The 13,522-nt window shown below is 48.5% G+C and overlaps 1 protein-coding gene across 1 annotated transcript; it reads left to right on the plus strand.

The window, feature by feature from the left end:
* Positions 1–572: 572 nt before the first annotated feature.
* LOC129357983 (GRIP1-associated protein 1-like) lies at positions 573–11,075 on the plus strand. The gene is made up of 7 exons (XM_055026876.1): positions 573–735; positions 10,105–10,171; positions 10,254–10,315; positions 10,393–10,419; positions 10,491–10,598; positions 10,664–10,817; positions 10,918–11,075. The coding sequence occupies exons 1-7, from the start codon at positions 688–690 to the stop codon at positions 11,073–11,075; spliced, it is 624 nt and encodes a 207-aa protein (XP_054882851.1). The 5' UTR covers positions 573–687.
* Positions 11,076–13,522: the final 2,447 nt, after the last annotated feature.

Here is a 13,522-nt window from a genome sequence, read left to right on the forward strand (position 1 = left end):
GACAGAAAACCGTAAGCCCTAGAAAAATTTTGAAAACATTTTACTGGAGCAGACATTCGTATCTATGTCATGACCGAATTTCATACCGATAGCACGATATTTGTGGGCGTGGGCGATTTCAAAATTGGTTTGGGGTCAAAATCCACTTCATTTTTCACTCTAGCAGAGCGGCAGATGGTGGCAGTTATGCTCTGCGCTTCGGCAGTTGGAAATTTCGCTCGTTTTTCGCTTGTTACGCGTTGTAACGCGATTCCCCATAAAGTAATAGCTCCAATGCAGGGATCGAGCCGCACGTTTTGATACCACTTTTGTGGGGCTCGCGGCGGTGCGAGCCGCATTAAGGTCCACGGAAGAATAAGTTAATAAAGAGGCATTCTATTAGGTGAAGATTAATAGGTGCCTCCATGCAATGCATGGAGGCAGGCCCCAATGACGTGATTGGGTTTTAGCACAGTTATATAAATAGATACGATGTTTTTATTCAAGCTATCGATGAATGAATGCAAAAAGCGGCCAAAGTCTAAATAAACCCTTCAGGAGAAGAGTCGATCCGGGTTTAGCCGGCTGTTGGAATGAGCTCAGAAACAAAGTGGGCTCTGAGCTGCGTCTCAGTGTCAGAGTGAGACCTCTGTGCTCTCAGCCCATCTTCGCCGCTGCTAGCCTGCTAGCTAGCAGCTCTCCGGGAACATGGCGGCGTCGCAGGCTCTGTCCGAGGAGGAGTTCCACCGGATGCAGGTGAGAAGGAGCGGCTGGAGGCTCCTCGTTGGGCGGCAGGTGCTGTCAGGTAGCAGGCACACCCGAAGGGAGCGGCGGCCATGCGGAGCGGCGCTGCCGGAGGACGTTAGCGCTCCGTGCTAACCTTTAGCTGCTGATCTGGAGCGGGTATCGGAGCGAGCTGGTCGGGTCTGCGGGGATGCGGATGCGGGGTTGGAGGGTTAAATGCGTTTATCTGGGCCTGTGACGGCCGGAGGTCTCGGACTGAGCCGGGACACCTTCCAGACTGATGGACGCTTTCCTTTAGCTGCCAACTCGCTAGCCTCTGTGCTGCTAACCGTTATGTTTCTGTCAGCTGACAGTCACCGGGTCTGAGGGACGCGGCTGGCCGCGTTCAGGTCCAGCTAGCTCGGCCGCAGGTGGAGCCAAGAGCCGCTGCATGGACCGGGCCGAGAGGTGATGGTGTTTAAAGACAGTGATCAGAGTATTTAGTTCCAGGAAAAAGTGAGTCATAGTCAGGTGATTGTAGATGACCCGACCAGGACATCCGGGTTCAGACGCAATTAGGAGCAAAGTGCACTTTCTTCATCAGCCCTCACATGTTGGACGTTTCAGGAAAAGAAAAGTCAGTGGAAGGAAGACAAACAAAAGATCTGAAGGTGTTGCATTCAGGTACCTGTGATCAGAGGGTCACTCCGGGCTGGAGACGTGAGGAAAGCCGGATCGAGAGATGGAGGATTTCTGGGAGAAATGGAGACAGGTGATCCAACATGGAGGTGCCTGAATGGAGAAGATGGAATATTTCATGTGCTCAGATGGGTGATTGTTGGTTTCTTGGGAAAGTTTTTCGTTTCTGGATAAAAATGCAGTCCAGAGGTCCCAGTGAAGAATGTTTTCAGGTCTGAAGCTCTTAGATGTTAGTCCAGCACATCATTTAATATTTCAGTAAAATGTACAACTTGCAGATACAAGAATCTAATGTGGCACAGATGTTCCTGGGGATTTAGTGTTAAGAAAACCCCCAAATCTTTAGACACTGGGAAGAGTAAAGACGTCTGCTATAGCAGTGGTCCCCAACCTTTTCACCACCATGGACCGCTCCAGGCTTGGCAGTTTTACGGCGGCTCCTCCCTGTCCGATCCTCCTGTACTGTGAGGTGTGTCACAACGACTGATCTGGTCCAGTCAGTAGAACGTCGTCGGGACCGCGCCGATCAAAAATCAGGTATATTTTGTCATTGTCTTGGCCCGATTATCCCATTCTGTGGGGTTTTCCCTGACAGTGAGTCAGAACACAGCCTGTTAAACGTGACAGGCATCAGAAAGCGCTGTGACGCAAGAACGAGGGGAACCCGAACAGCTGACACGGCGTGACGGAGAGTCTGGTCCTTCACATCATCTGCTGTCAGAGTAGCAAACATGCAGTTTTATCACTGCTTCTACATCTTATTATTCTGAATTCACTGTGGGATGTTGGGGTTTTACTGGATCTTCTTCTGGAACCGGGATGTTCAGTGGAACTGGTTCTGGTGCAGTGTTGCTCCTGGACTCGAACTGACCGAACCTGTTGGACTTTTATCGGCTCTGAGGTCACAGAGGTTTGTAAAATCGGCCAATGATCCTTAAATCATCTCGACCCCTGACCTCACGCTGTCTGACTCTGGTCACTATGGTAACTGTTATATATCCCTTCAAAATAAGATGCGCCACAAAAACCAACATTTAGTTTTCTAAACATTTTAACTCAGGATATCGACTGATGGACCCTGAGCTGTTTCTCCTGCTGGAGACGCTGAAGTGATGCTCAGGGAGACACTGGGTCTCCATGGTGATGCAGTCTGAAGCTTCATTGGCTCATCAGGTCACCTGACCATCCAGAGCAGCTTGGACTGTGGGAATCAACCCACCGGGACAAACCCATCCTCCTGCCTCTCTGGGCCTGCAGACAAACTTTCCAAAGAATCTGATCTGGTTCTGTTCATTTTGCTGCTTGTGGATCAATGTTGGCGCCAAAACACAGCCGAGAGAATCCGGTAAAGGATTTTCAAAATAAAAGACCCTCCAGACTTACATAATACAGAAAAACAGAAATATTTCATTATTTTGTGTGCGGCTCGGTACCAACCAGTCCACGACCCGGTACCGTTGGGACCACTGTGCTGTAGTTTTCAAGTAAAATTTATTTCTGCAGTAATTTGCCAATATTAGTCACAGGTGAATACTTTTTGTGTCAAATTATACATAATCATAGAAGTTAAATGTACTGATAATGCTTTAAAAATTCAAGATGGTGGTCATGGAAAATTTACTTTAGCAATGAAATTGCCAATTAAATGAATGACATATATAGATCTATATATATAGCTCTATATATCCTCTGAGCTCGGGTCCTCTACCAGAGGATATATAGATCTATATATATATATATATATATATATATATATATATATATATATATATCTATTATATATATATAGATATATATATATATATATATATATATATAGATCTATATACATATATATATATATAGGCTGACTGGATAGCTCAATACATAAGGCATCAGTATATCACCCGAGAGGGCAGGGTTCGAATCCAGTCTGGGTCCTTAGGCAAGACCCTTCAAGCTACTGCCTACCTCATACCATGAGAGATACTAAGTTGCGTAACATGCCGGCTCAGACGTCGCCCGGCCAAACAAGGTCTGCGTCAGGTGTTGGGAAACCAGAGCACCTTGATGACAAATGGGCTACTGGAACAAGACGAAAATGGGCGAGAGATGAAAATGTGGATCTGTTGGAATGCTACTACTCAAGTAACCCTAGTGAGAGAGGTTACATGCAAAGACTGGGGAAGGAATGGCTACTTCGACATCCCCAGTCAACACTAAGCGCTAAACAACTAGTAGCTCAGTGTTCCAACATCCGCAAACGGCAACTGCTATCACAACTTGAGATTGACGAGATACAACACAAATGCTACGGCAAAAGGGAGGAACCCGGATGTCAGGACTGTGGGGACTTAACTACAAGTCCCCACCCAGTGAGGGGATACACGGCCCCAATGAGCGAAACAGAGCTGAACGAGACAGACATCAGTGATCCTTGAGATACTTGGCTATAAGAGCAACCATGAGACCCAATACCCACCATGGAAAAGACGGTTAGAGGCTAAAATCAAGGTAACAAGGAGGGAAGTGAGCCAACTGTCAGAGCTCCACAAGGGTACAATGAAAAGACCAGTACCCAGAAAGTACAGCCAGATGCCCATACCTGCACTTGAAACTGCCAAACAGAGGCTCCAAGCCTTGGCCAGCCGCCTAAAGAGATACACAAGGGAGAATGAATCCAGAAGGATTAACTGGCTCTTCTCCACTCAACCCGCTAAGGTGTACTCTCAATGGCAGGGTAATAACAACAGAGCAGACCCACCAAGGCTGGAGACGGAACAATACTGGAAAGGCATATGGGAAAGGGAGGCGTCCCACAACAGCAATGCACAGTGGCTGATCTCTCTACGAGAGGACCACAGCAACCTCCCTGAGCAAGCCCCGGTAACCATCACTGTGACAGATGTTCAAGAAAGACTCTCAGGTATGAAAAACTGGACAGCACCAGGGCCTGACATGATCCATGCCTACTGGCTAAAGAAACTCACTGCTCTCCATGAGCGACTGGCAGCCCAAATGAACCAGCTGCTACAAAGTGGGACTCACCCTGAATGGTTAACTGAAGGGCGGACAGAAGGATCCATCATCAAAGGGTCCAGTCCCACCCAACTACCGACCAACAACCTGGAAGCTCATGTCAGGCATCATAGCGACCAAGATAAGCAAACACATGGATAAACACATGAGCACGGCACAGAAGGGTATCGGTGTAAATACCAGAGGAGCCAAACACCAACTCCTCGTGACCGCACAGTTGCCGAGACTGCAAAACCCGACACACCAACCTGTGCATGGCTTGGATCGATTACAAGAAAGCCTATGACTCAATGCCGCATACTTGGATCATTGAATCAACAGGATTCTGAGAGCCTTCATTGCAAACTCGATGAAGCTGTGGAAACCACCCTTGAAGCCAACTGCAAACCACTTGCACAAGTGTCCATCAAATGTGGCATATACCAAGGAGATGCTCTGTCCCCGCTACTGTTCTGCATAGGCCTGAACCCCCTCAGCCAAATTATCAACAAGACTGGCTACGGATACCGACTCAAAAATGGGGCCAACATCAGTCACCTCCTCTACATGGATGACATCAAGCTGTATGCCAAGAGTGAGCGAGACATCGACTCACTGATCCACACCACCAGGATCTACAGCACTGACATTGGGATGTCATTCGGACTAGAGAAGTGTGGTCGGCTGATCACAAAGAGGGGGAAGGTGATCCGCACAGAAGGAGTCTCACTCCCACAAGGAACAATAGCAGACATAGAGGACAGCTACAAGTACCTATATACCACAAGCAAATGGCAACCTCGATGAGGCCACAAGGAAAGGAGCCACAGCTAAATACCTCCAACGAATAAGGCAAGTCCTGAGAAGCCAGCTCAATGGCAAGAACAAAATCAGTGCGATAAACAGCTATGCCCTGCCAGTAATCAGATACCCTGCTGGAATAATCAGCTGGCCAAAGGAGGAGATAAAAGCCACAGATATTAAGACTAGAAAGCTACTAACCATGCATGGAGGGTTTCATCCCAAATCCAGCACCCTGAGACTGTACACGAGCCGCAAGGAAGGAGGCAGAGGACTAGTGAGTGTGAGAACCACTGTCCAGGACGAAACAACTAAGATCCATAAATACATCAGGGACAAAGCCTCAACAGACAATGTGCTCAGTGAATGTCTCAGACAACAGGGAACGGAGGTTAAGGTGCCAGAGATACCATCATGGGAGGACAAGCCCCTACATGGGATGTACCACCAGCAAATAACCCAAGTGGCTGATATCAGTAAATCCTACCAATGGCTGGAAAAAGCTGGACTCAAGGACAGCACAGAGGCCCTCATCCTGGCCGCCCAGGAACAGGCCCTAAACACCAGAGCAATAGAGGCCCGGATCTACCACACCAGACAAGACCCAAGGTGTAGGTTGTGCAAGGAGGCCCCTGAGACAGTCCAGCACATCACAGCAGGGTGCAAGATACTGGCAGGGAAAGCGTACATGGAGCGACATAACCAAGTGGCAGGCATTGTACAGAAACATCTGTGCAGAATATGGACTGGAAACCCCGAGATCAAAGTGGGAAACACCCCAAAGGTGTAGAGAACACCAGAGCTAAGATCCTGTGGGACTTCCAGATCCAGACAGACAAAATGGTAATGGCGAACCAACCAGACATTGTCGTAGTGGATAAACATCAGAGGAAAGCCGTTGTGGTAGATGTAGCAATACCAAGTGATTGCAACATCAGGAAAAAGGAGCACGAGAAACTGGAGAAATACCGGGCCTCAGGGAAGAACTGGAGAGGGCCTGGAAGGTGAAGACCACAGTGGTGCCTGTGGTCATCGGGGCCCTCGGGGCAGTAACTCCCAAACTGGAGCACTGGCTACAACAGATTCCAGGAACACATCAGACATCTCAGTCCAGAAATGTGCAGTCCTTGGCACAGCCAAGATACTGCGCAGGACCCTCAAGCTCCCAGGCCTCTGGTAGAGGACCCGAGCTCAGAGGATAAGAACCACCCGCGGTGGGTGAGAAGGGAATTATTTTTATTTTATATATCTATCTATCTATCTATATATATATATATATATATATATATATATATATATATATATTATATAGATCTATATATCCTATATATCCTCTACCAGAGGATATATAGATCTATATATATATATCTATATATCCTCTACCAGAGGCCTGGGAGCTTGAGGGTCCTGCAGTATCTTGGCTGTGCCAAGGACTGCTGCACATTTCTGGACTGAGATGTCTGATGTTGTTCCTGGGATCTGTTGTAGCCACTGCTCCAGTTTGGGGGTTACTGCCCCGAGCTCTGGCGTTCTCCACCACCTTTGGGGGTGTTTCCCACTTTGATCTCGGGGTTTCCAGTCCATATTCTGCACAGATGTTTCTGTACACTATGCCTGCCACTTGGTTATGTCGCTCCATGTTCTCTGCCAGTATCTTGCACCCTGCTGTGATGTGCTGGACTGTCTCAGGGGCCTCCTTGCACAACCTACACCTTGGGTCTTGTCTGGTGTGGTAGATCTGGGCCTCTATTGCTCTGGTGTTTAGGGCCTGTTCCTGGGCTGCCAGGATGAGGGCCTCTGTGCTGTCCTTGAGTCCAGCTTTTTCCAGCCATTGGTAGGATTTACTGATATCAGCCACTTGGGTTATTTGCTGGTGGTACATCCCATGTAGGGCTTGTCCTCCCATGATGGTATCTCTGGCACCTCAACCTCCGTTCCCTGTTGTCTGAGACATTCACTGAGCACATTGTCTGTTGAGGCTTTGTCCCTGATGTATTTATGGATCTTAGTTGTTTCGTCCTGGACAGTTGTTCTCACACTCACTAGTCCTCTGCCTCCGTCCTTGCGGCTCGTGTACAGTCTCACAGTGCTGGATTTGGGATGGAACCCTCCATGCATGGTTAGTAGCTTTCTAGTCTTAATATCTGTGGCTTTTATCTCCTCCTTTGGCCAGCTAATTATTCCAGCAGGGTATCTGATTACTGGCAGGGCATAGCTGTTTATCGCACGGATTTTGTTCTTGCCATTGAGCTGGCTTCTCAGGACTTGCCTTATTCGTTGGAGGTATTTAGCTGTGGCTCCTTTCCTTGTGGCCTCATCGAGGTTGCCATTTGCTTGTGGTATACCTAGTACTTGTAACTGTCCTCTATGTCTGCTATTGTTCCTTGTGGGAGTGAGACTCCTTCTGTGCGGATCACCTTCCCCCTCTTTGTGATCAGCCGACCACACTTCTCTAGTCCGAATGACATCCCAATGTCCGTGCTGCAGATCCTGGTGGTGTGGATCAGTGAGTCGATGTCTCGCTCACTCTTGGCATACAGCTTGATGTCATCCATGTAGAGGAGGTGACTGATGTTGGCCCCATTTTTGAGTCGATATCCGTATCCAGTCTTGTTGATAATTTGGCTGAGGGGTTCAGGCCTATGCAGAACAGTAGCGGGGACAGAGCATCTCCTTGGTATATGCCACATTTGATGGACACTTGTGCAAGTGGTTTGCAGTTGGCTTTAAGGGTGGTTTTCCACATCCTCATCGAGTTTGCAATGAAGGCTCTCAGAATCCTGTTGATGTTATACATCTCTAGGCATTCAATGATCCAAGTATGCGGCATTGAGTCATAGGCTTTCTTGTAATCAATCCAAGCCATGCACAGGTTGGTGTGTCAGGTTTTGCAGTCTCGGGCAACTGTGCGGTCTACTGGCTAAAGAAACTCAGAGATGTGCTGGACTGTCTCATGGATCATGTCAGGCCCTGCTGCTGTCCAGTTTTTCATACCTGAGACTCTTTCTTGAACATCTGTCACAGTGATGGTTACCAGGGCTTGCTCAGGGAGGTTGCTGTGGTCCTCTCGTAGAGAGATCAGCCACTGTGCATTGCTGTTGTGGGACGCCTCCCTTTCCCATATGCCTTTCCAGTATTGTTCAGTCTCCAGCCTTGGTGGGTCTGCTCTGTTGTTATTACCCTGCCATTGAGAGTACACCTTAGCTGGTTGAGTGGAGAAGAGCCGGTTAATCCTTCTGGATTCATTCTCCCTTGTGTATCTCTTTAGGCGGCTGGCCAAGGCTTGGAGCCTCTGTTTGGCAGTTTCAAGTGCTTCAGGTATGGGCATCTGGCTGTACTTTCTGGTACTGGTCTTTTCATTGTACCCTTGTGGAGCTCTGACAGTTGGCTCACTTCCCTCCTTGTTACCTTGATTTTAGCCTCTAACCGTCTTTTCCATGGTGGGTATTGGGTCTCATGGTTGCTCTTATAGCCAAGTATCTCAAGGATCACTGATGTTGAGTTGTAGATCAGCTCATTGGTTTCTGTTATGGTGTTGGTAGGGATCGTTCTCAATGCTGCATTCACATTCTCAATGAGACTTTCTGATGGTACTTCACTCAGCCGTTGTAATTGGCGCCGAGGAGGCCTGGTTGTCATTCGGGTCATGATTCTCTCTCTCAGGTCAGCAGCTGTCTCGTTCAGCTCTGTTTCGCTCATTGGGGCCGTGTATCCCCTTACTGGGTGGGGACTTGTAGTTAAGTCCCCACAGTTCTGACATCCGGGTTCCTCCCTTTTGCCGTAGCATTTGTGTTGTATCTCGTCAATCTCAAGTTGTGATAGCAGTTGCTGTTTGCGGATGTTGGAACACTGAGCTACTAGTTGTTTAGCGCTTAGTGTTGACTGGGGATGTCGAAGTAACCATTCCTTCCCCAGTCTTTGCATGTAACCTCTCTCACTAGGGTTACTTGAGTAGTAGCATTCCAACAGATCCACATTTTCATCTCTCGCCCATTTTCGTCTTGTTCCAGTAGCCCATTTGTCATCAAGGTGCTCTGGTTCTCCAACACCTGACGCAGACCTTGTTTGGCCGGGCGACGTCTGAGCCGGCATGTTACGCAACTTAGTATCTCTCATGGTATGAGGTAGGCAGTAGCTTGAAGGGTCTTGCCTAAGGACCCAGACTGGATTCGAACCGTTTTATGGTGAATATGCTTTTACAATAAAATCGTCTTTTCCAGTGGTGCGCACTGCTAACAAAAAGACGCTAATGCTAGTTATGGAAAACTAGCAGATGCTAACTGTAACGATGAAGATGACTGTCTCGGTGTCAGACTTTATGAAACATTTTGATTGGTCATCTGGGACAGTGGTCAGTTTGAGCTGTTGCTTGTCCCTCAGTGGTCGAGATATTGACCCCGTGACCCCAGATAAACGTAGGTCATGTGGGTTCACCTGTGCAGGTAGACCACTTCTTTCTCTGTAGGTTAATATTTTCTGATCAAAGCAAACAAACAAACCGTCGGATCAGTTGCTGTTGATCCTCTGGAGAGCCTTCAGTGCTGCTCCACCTGCTGCTGCTGCTCCACCTGCTGCTGTTGCTTCACCTGCTCCTGCTGCTGCTTCACCTGCTGCTGCTGCTTCACCTGCTGCAGCTCCATTTGCAGTGAGAATGTACTGGAGGAAACTTTGGAGTCAGAGTTTGTCTCCATCGTATCAGACTCCTGTACTGACGATGTGTCAGGGTGTTGCCGGTTAACTAACTCAGGGTCGGCTGAACCTGACATCAGCTGGCGAACAGTGATGCTGCGGGTCACCATGTTTCACTGCGTCCAACTTAAAGACTCCAGTTAATGCAGAGCTTAAGACTGGCCAGCAGGGGGAGCTGGTTCCAGTCAGCTAAACCCTTCTGTGTGTGTTTTTCAGGCTCAGCTGCTGGAGCTGCGGACTCAGAACTACCAGCTGTCTGATGACCTCAGGAAGAACTCTGCAGGTAAAACACCAAGGCTGCCCGCAGGATCACTCCTCCTCCACCATGCCAGAACCGGTACAAATAACTTCTGGGTCTGTTTCAGAGCTGAACGCCGTCCGCCTGAAGCTCGGCGTTCTGGAGAGAGACCTAGTCAAAGCTCAGAAGGTGATTGGCTACTGGTTGGTTGGTTTCTGGCTGGTCTCCTTCTGCTTCTACTGATTTTTGTCTCGTTTTTTCTTCAGGCTTTAAACAAGAGTAAAAAGGCTCAGGTGAGTCTCCGTCTTGGTTGCTATGGTTACTAGGCGGCGTGACCCCATTCTGACCCCAGGTGTCGCTGCAGGAGGTGGAGGCTCTGCTGAGTGAGAACGAGATGCTGCAGGGGAAGCTGCACAGCCAGGAGGACGACTTCCGGCTGCAGAACAGCACGCTGATGGGCGAGCTGTCCAAGGTAGGGCGACCTCCGGGTGACCTGAGGTGACCTGAGGTCACCCCAGCCTGACCCCTGTCCCTCAGCTCTGCACGCAGATCGAGCAGCTGGAGACGGAGAACCGGCGCCTGCAAGAGGGGGGCGGAGCCTCGGGGCCCCCTGCTGACTCCGCCCACGGCCCCGCGGACGGGCTGCTGCGGCTGCAGGCCGAGAACGCCGCGCTGCACAAGAAGCTGAGGGGTGAGTCTGATGGGGGGCTCTGGAGGTCTGGTCCGGACCAGGCGGGTTCTATTTGGTTCGGTCCGTTTCTGATGTTTCAATCGCTCCTCTTCTTCTGCAGCTCTCCAGGACCGTTTCGACGGGGAGCCGCAGGGGCGCCCGTTGCCACAGAGACGGATGGACCAGCTGGCACCAATGGCGTCTCAGATGTGGCAGGGGGCAGGGCAGGGGCGGGGCCAGAGGGAACCAATCAGAGGAGGAAAAGGTGAGCACCTGTAGCAAAGCTGGACCACAGAGTTCTGTTCAGTCCAACTCAGTTCTGTCCCGGTTCTGACCCGGTTCTGTCCCGGTTCTGACCCGGATCTGTCCCTCAGACTGACAGCGGCGTGCAGCAGTCAGAGCAGCAGCGTCACGGTGAGTCTCTCTGCGTTGCCACACATCAGCTCATATCAATAATATCTCATCAATATTCATGTCAGGTTCCCCCAGTTAACCTGCTGAGTGTTTTTGTATGAAAGATGTTGATTAGACAGGAAATGTAAAAATATTACTGGATGTTACAGGAAAACATCTCCACTGAAACTATTTAAACCACAACTAGTCTGAAAAACAGCAAATCAAAAAATGCAATTAAAATGAATATTAATTATTTGCACTTGTGTTTAATCCACATGAAGGCAGCGGGTCCCTCGGCCCCCGGGCTTCAGGGGCCATAAATGATCATATTTGAACAAAAACCACAGATGTATAAATGGAACATTTGTTTATTGAGATTATAAATGCTACTAAAGTTGATTTAATGGTTTCAGCATAAAGTAAAATATTTTAAATTGTTTAACATTTAAATATAAGATTTTAAGGAGCTGGCAAGTTTACTTTGTAAAACTTCAAAGAGCAACATCCACAGTTAGATTGTGACCATAGCAACAATCTGATGCTGCGAGGTTAATCTTTGAGTTTGAGCCGTTTGTTCACAAATACAAATGAATAAACTGTAGTTAATCTACTTTAATCTCCCAGATTAAATCCAACAGAAGCTGCTAGAGGTTCTGATGTTCTAGCAGCAAGAGGGGCCCCAAAGTCAGGCTCTGCCCCGGGCCTCATGCAGCCTTGGACCGGCCCTGCAGGATGAGTTCAACCTGCTGCACTGCAGAGAGGAGCAACAAACAGATTTAATTCAATGAACCGCTAAAACGTTAACAGAAATGTTAGAGCTCTAGCAGCTCTAACATTTCTATCTGTCCAGTTTTAATACGAGTCACAGAAACTGTTCTGGTCGCCTGAGTTTATGGGACGAGATTTTCAGATCTGTCTTTAACTAAGTGGACAAAGCATTTGACATGGCTGTAGCTTCGTGTAACCGGAAAAATCAAACTAAAACTATTAATAAAACAGTATAAAAGCAGCGTGATGCGAGACCGCCAGGAGAACTGAAAGCTCCTCACCGGCTGAACCTGCACGATGAGCTTAGCGCTGGTTCGCTAAGCGCTAACGCTCCGGCCAACCGGAGCACAGACATGAACTTTACTGGGAAGACAGCGCCACCCGGTGGGCAGCTGCTGAGATGGAAACGCCATACACAAAGATAAATCCCTCTCAGGCTCCTCAACACACCTCTGACAGCGATTTCAAGTTATTCCTGCGCTTCATAGAGCTGCGCAGCCAGAGCTAACGCGGTGGGTTAAACTTAAAGAATCATGATTCCTCACAAGGGGTTGATGTAGATATGCATACAGGTCAGCCTGTCCAGTTTGAGTGAAAGGTCAACTTCACAGAGCAAGCGAGATGCCACACGCTGGGCTTGCAATTAAGCTTTACAAAACCTTAAGCATTTTTCTTTCTTTTTTTTTGAATTATTATTTTCCTAAAAAAACAAAAAAACAAGCAACGTTTAGCCTGGCCGTGGGGCAAGGAGAGAATGGCGGCCAGCCAGGCTTATAATACAACAGCGACCTCTTCTGGCAGCGGCTGGTCGGTTCTCATTGTCTGTTTGTTCAGAGCGACAACTGCAGATGGAGATGGAGCTGAACACCCAGACAGAGGAGAAGAGACTCCTGAAGGAGCAGCTGCTGGCCCTGGAGGTACACACTGACACACACTGACACACTGACACACACTGACACACACTGATACACACTGACACACACTGATACACACTGACACACACTGACACACACTGACACACACTGACACACTGATACACACTGACACACACTGACACACACTGACACACACTGACACACTGATACACACTGACACACTGATACACACTGATACACACTGACACACACTGATACACACTGACACACACTGACACACACTGATACACACTGACACACACTGACACACTGACACACACTGACACACACTGATACACACTGATACACACTGACACACACTGATACACACTGACACACACTGACACACACTGACACACTGATACACACTGACACACACTGATACACACTGATACACACTGACACACACTGACACACACTGACACACACTGACACACACTGACACACACTGATACACACTGACACACACTGATACACACTGACACACACTGACACACACTGACACACACTGACACACTGATACACACTGATACACACTGACACACACTGACACACACTGATACACACTGATCACACTGACACACACTGACACACACTGATACACACTGATACACACTGACACACACTGACACACACTGACACACACTG

Source organism: Poeciliopsis prolifica, unplaced genomic scaffold (assembly GCF_027474105.1).
Source record: "Poeciliopsis prolifica strain line A6 unplaced genomic scaffold, Auburn_PproV2 SCAFFOLD356, whole genome shotgun sequence".
Classification (NCBI taxonomy): domain Eukaryota; kingdom Metazoa; phylum Chordata; class Actinopteri; order Cyprinodontiformes; family Poeciliidae; genus Poeciliopsis; species Poeciliopsis prolifica.

Bases quoted from the DNA above. Each gene is read 5' to 3' on its own strand.
- LOC129357983 (XM_055026876.1), top strand. From the start codon at position 688: ATGGCGGCGTCGCAGGCTCTGTCCGAGGAGGAGTTCCACCGGATGCAG. The intron at 736-10,104 runs GTGAGAAGGAGC...TGTGTTTTTCAG, and splicing joins AGGAGTTCCACCGGATGCAG to GCTCAGCTGCTGGAGCTGCG. The intron at 10,172-10,253 runs GTAAAACACCAA...GGTCTGTTTCAG, and splicing joins CCTCAGGAAGAACTCTGCAG to AGCTGAACGCCGTCCGCCTG.